The 3,466-nt window shown below is 42.2% G+C and overlaps 1 protein-coding gene across 2 annotated transcripts in view; it reads left to right on the top strand.

Annotated features, from left to right (window-relative positions):
- The window catches only part of Mga (MGA, MAX dimerization protein), an 81,318-nt gene that overhangs the window by 24,346 nt on the left and 53,506 nt on the right, over positions 1 to 3,466 (top strand). For both annotated transcript variants that reach the window (XM_013010104.1, XM_013010103.1), the window contains 2 exons: positions 294 to 372; positions 501 to 596. In XM_013010104.1, the coding sequence (XP_012865558.1) occupies positions 294 to 372; positions 501 to 596 (175 nt within the window). The remainder of the gene's footprint in view (positions 1 to 293; positions 373 to 500; positions 597 to 3,466) is intronic.

Here is a 3,466-nt window from a genome sequence, read left to right as displayed (position 1 = left end):
AAAGCCAGCCCGGGCAGGAGAGACCGTGAGACTCTTATCTCCAATAAACCACTAGAAAACCGGAAGTGGCGCTGTAGCTCAAGTGGTAGAGCGCTGGCCTTGAGCTGAAGAGCTGAGGGACCGCGCCTAGGCCCAGAGTTCAAGCCCCACGACCAACAAAAAAAAAAAATTGCTCATGTTCTGGCAGTTTGGAGTTATTACTATAACCATGGTAGTATTTTCCTCTTTGTTTTTTTTGTCATTTTAAATTTGTAGAAGTGATGCAAACTATATTTTCTATTTTTAATCTATAGGAAGCTTTAGATGTTCACGCAGTTGATGGGGCAACAGAAGAACCTACTAGTCTTCAGGCATCAACCACAAACGATCCAGGTATAAATGGTATAAATATAATGGTATAATATAATGAAATATGTTTGTGCTTTGGGGCTCTATTAGTGAAGTATGCAATATTCTTTTGTAGTATAGAATACTTGATTTTATTATTGTTTTATGAATAGGCTGCAGAGCAAAAATTTCCCACCTGGAAAAAGAACTAATAGAAGATCTGAAGTCCTTGAGACACAAGCAAGTGATACATCCTGGTCTTCAAGAAGGTAATAGTCTTGGGGGGAGGAAAAGAAGGAGAAAAATGAGGGAAGGAAGGGGTAACAAGTTAAGACAAATGTAATCACTACCTTATTACATGATTTCTAAAATGTATGCAAGTATTTTTTTCTTTTCCTTCGCTCCCTCTTTTCCTCCCTCTCCCCTACCTCTTTCTCCCTTCCCTTCCCTCCCCTCCCCTCCCCTCTCCTACCCTCCCCTCTGTTCTGCTGCTTGAACTCTGGGGCTGGGCGCTGTCCCTCAGCTTTTCAGGCTCAAGGTCAGCACTCAACCACTTGAGCAACAGCACTATTTCCAGTTTTCTGGTGGTTAATTGGAGATAAGAGTCTCAGACTTCCCTTCCTGGGCTGGCTTTGAACTGTGATCCTCCGGTCTCAACCTCCTGAGTAGCTAGGATTATAGGCGTGAGCCACTGGTGCAAACTCTTCTTTTTACTACTTTTTTTGTTCCTCCTTTTCATCTTCTTTCCTTGATTTAATTTCTTTCAGTACCTCAATTTGCATTTTTACTTTTTTTTTTTTTTGTCAGTCGTGGGGTTTGAATTCTGGGCCTGAGTGCTGTCCCTCAGCTCTTCAGCTCAAGGCGAGCGCTCTACCACTTGAGCCACAGCACCACTTCCATTTTTCTACTGGTTTATTGGAGATAAGAGTCTCACGGACTTTGTGGCCCGGGCTGGCTTTGAATGGCGATCCTCAGATCTCAGCCTCCTGAGTAGCTAGGATTACAGGTGTGAGCCACCAGTGCCTGGCTAAAAATTACAGTTATATAAAGGAGTTACCATTCAACAAATCAGCTTATAACTACAATATATCTTGATCAATATCTCTTTCCATATTCTCCATACCTCCCAACCCTACCTTTCCCCTCTCAATTTACATTATTTCCCCCTCTGCGTCTATAGTTCCCCGACCCCCTTTTTTTTTGGTAGGTTGTGGGGCCTGAATTCTGGGCCTGGGCACTGTCCCTCATCTCTTCAGCTCAAGGCTAGCGCCCTACCACTTGAGCCAAAGCACCACTTTTGGCTTTTTCTGCTTATGTGGTGCTGAGGAATCAAACCCAGGGCCTCATGTATGCAAGGCAAGCGCTCTACCACTGAGCCACCTTCCCAGCCCCAGTTTTTCCTTAAAACACATCTAGCCTGCAACTGTGGCTTATTCCTATAATCTTAGCTGTTCAGGAAGCTGAAATCTGAGGATTGCTGTGTGAAGTCAACTGAGCAGGAAAATTTGAGAGGCTCTTTATCTTCTGTTAATCAACAGTACGCCAGAAGTGGAGCTGTGGCTTACATGGTAGTGTGCCTTGACTGGTAAAAGCTAAGGGACAGCAGGCAAGTACTTAGTTCAAACCCTAGTACCACCACAAAAACAACAAGACCCATCTGGCTGGGTGCTGGTGGTTCATTACTGTAATCTTAGCTCAGTGTCAGGTAGTTGACTGAGTCCCGGAGGATTGTTGTTTGAAGTCAGTCTGGGCAGAAAAGTGTGAGACTTTGTCACATTAACCAGCAAAATGCCAGATTGGGGTTGTGGTTCAAACGGTAGAATGCCAACACTGAGCAAGAAAGCATAAGGTGTTAGCTCTAGCTCTGTTACCAGCACAGAAACAACACAACTAAAATACACAGATTGTATAGCTTATATATGAAAAAAGTATCATGGTAAGAATGTAGTATTTACTTGGGCAGTCTTTTCATCCAGTGTCCTCTTTCCCTTAATTTCTCATCTTTTTTAACGTTACTATTTTTCTTTGTGTTCGTTTTTCTAATGGAGATTGGTTCCTACCTGTCTTTAGTAATATACTTAGATGTGTAAATAGAAGAATACTTTTATATCTCATTGTCTCACTGCATACATCTAATTTATATATTTGATGTGTCAGTGAAGAGTTAACTTAAAATTGTCCTTATATTTGCAATTGTACAAGATTATCCTTCATTATTTTGCTTAATTTCCTTTTCTTACTATAGTGATATTTGTAGTAGTTACACATCATGGTAATAATCACTCATACTCTCCCACCTCATTTATATTATGCAGCATTGTAAGCTATGGCTTAAATTTTGGTTTCTTACATCTTGTAATTTTAGATGTGCTTCTTGGAATAGTGTTATGTTTTTGACTTCTACTGATGTTTTCAAAATACTGACGAGCTGGGAATGTGGTTTAGTGGTAGAGTGCTTGCCTAGCATGCATGAAGCCCTGGGTCAATTCCTCAGTATCATATAAACAAAAAAACTGGAAGTTGTGCTGTGGCTAAAGTGGTAGAATGCTAGCCTTGAACAAGAGAAGCCCAGGGACAGTGCTCAGGCCCTGAGTTCAAGCCCCAGGACTGCTCCCCCCCCCCAAAAAAAATACTGACTTATTTATATTATTATAGTAGATCTTTTACCTTAGAGTCTAGGCATTACAAGCTGTCAAAGAAAAGGTTGAAAGCTGGCCTCTAATGGCCTACCTCTGTAATCGTAGCTACTCAGGAGGCTGAGTTCTGAGGATTGTCGTTCAAAGCCAGCCCGGGCCACAAAGTCTGTGAGACTTACCTGCAATTAACCACCAGGAAACCACAAGTGGAGCTATGGGTCAAAGTTGTAGAGCTTTGGGCAGAAAAGCTCAGGAGCAGCTCCCAGGCCCTGAGTTACCAACAAGACCAAAAAAAAAAAAAAAAAAGATTGATTTATCAGGAGTGATTCTTTAAATATTTTTTTTACTTTTGAGACAGATTGGCCTTAACTCGATCTTCAGGTTTCAGCCTCCTGAGTGGTAGGGTTGTAGGCCTGTGTCACTATGTCTGGCTAAGTATAGTGGCTTATTTGCTTGCTTGCTTCTTCTCTCCCTTTTCCTCCTCCTCCCCTCCCCTCCCCTCC

Source organism: Dipodomys ordii, unplaced genomic scaffold (genome assembly GCF_000151885.1).
Source record: "Dipodomys ordii isolate 6190 unplaced genomic scaffold, Dord_2.0 Scaffold11, whole genome shotgun sequence".
In the NCBI taxonomy this organism is placed as follows: Eukaryota; Metazoa; Chordata; class Mammalia; order Rodentia; family Heteromyidae; genus Dipodomys; species Dipodomys ordii.
This window is presented reverse-complemented; position numbering and strand designations above follow the sequence as displayed.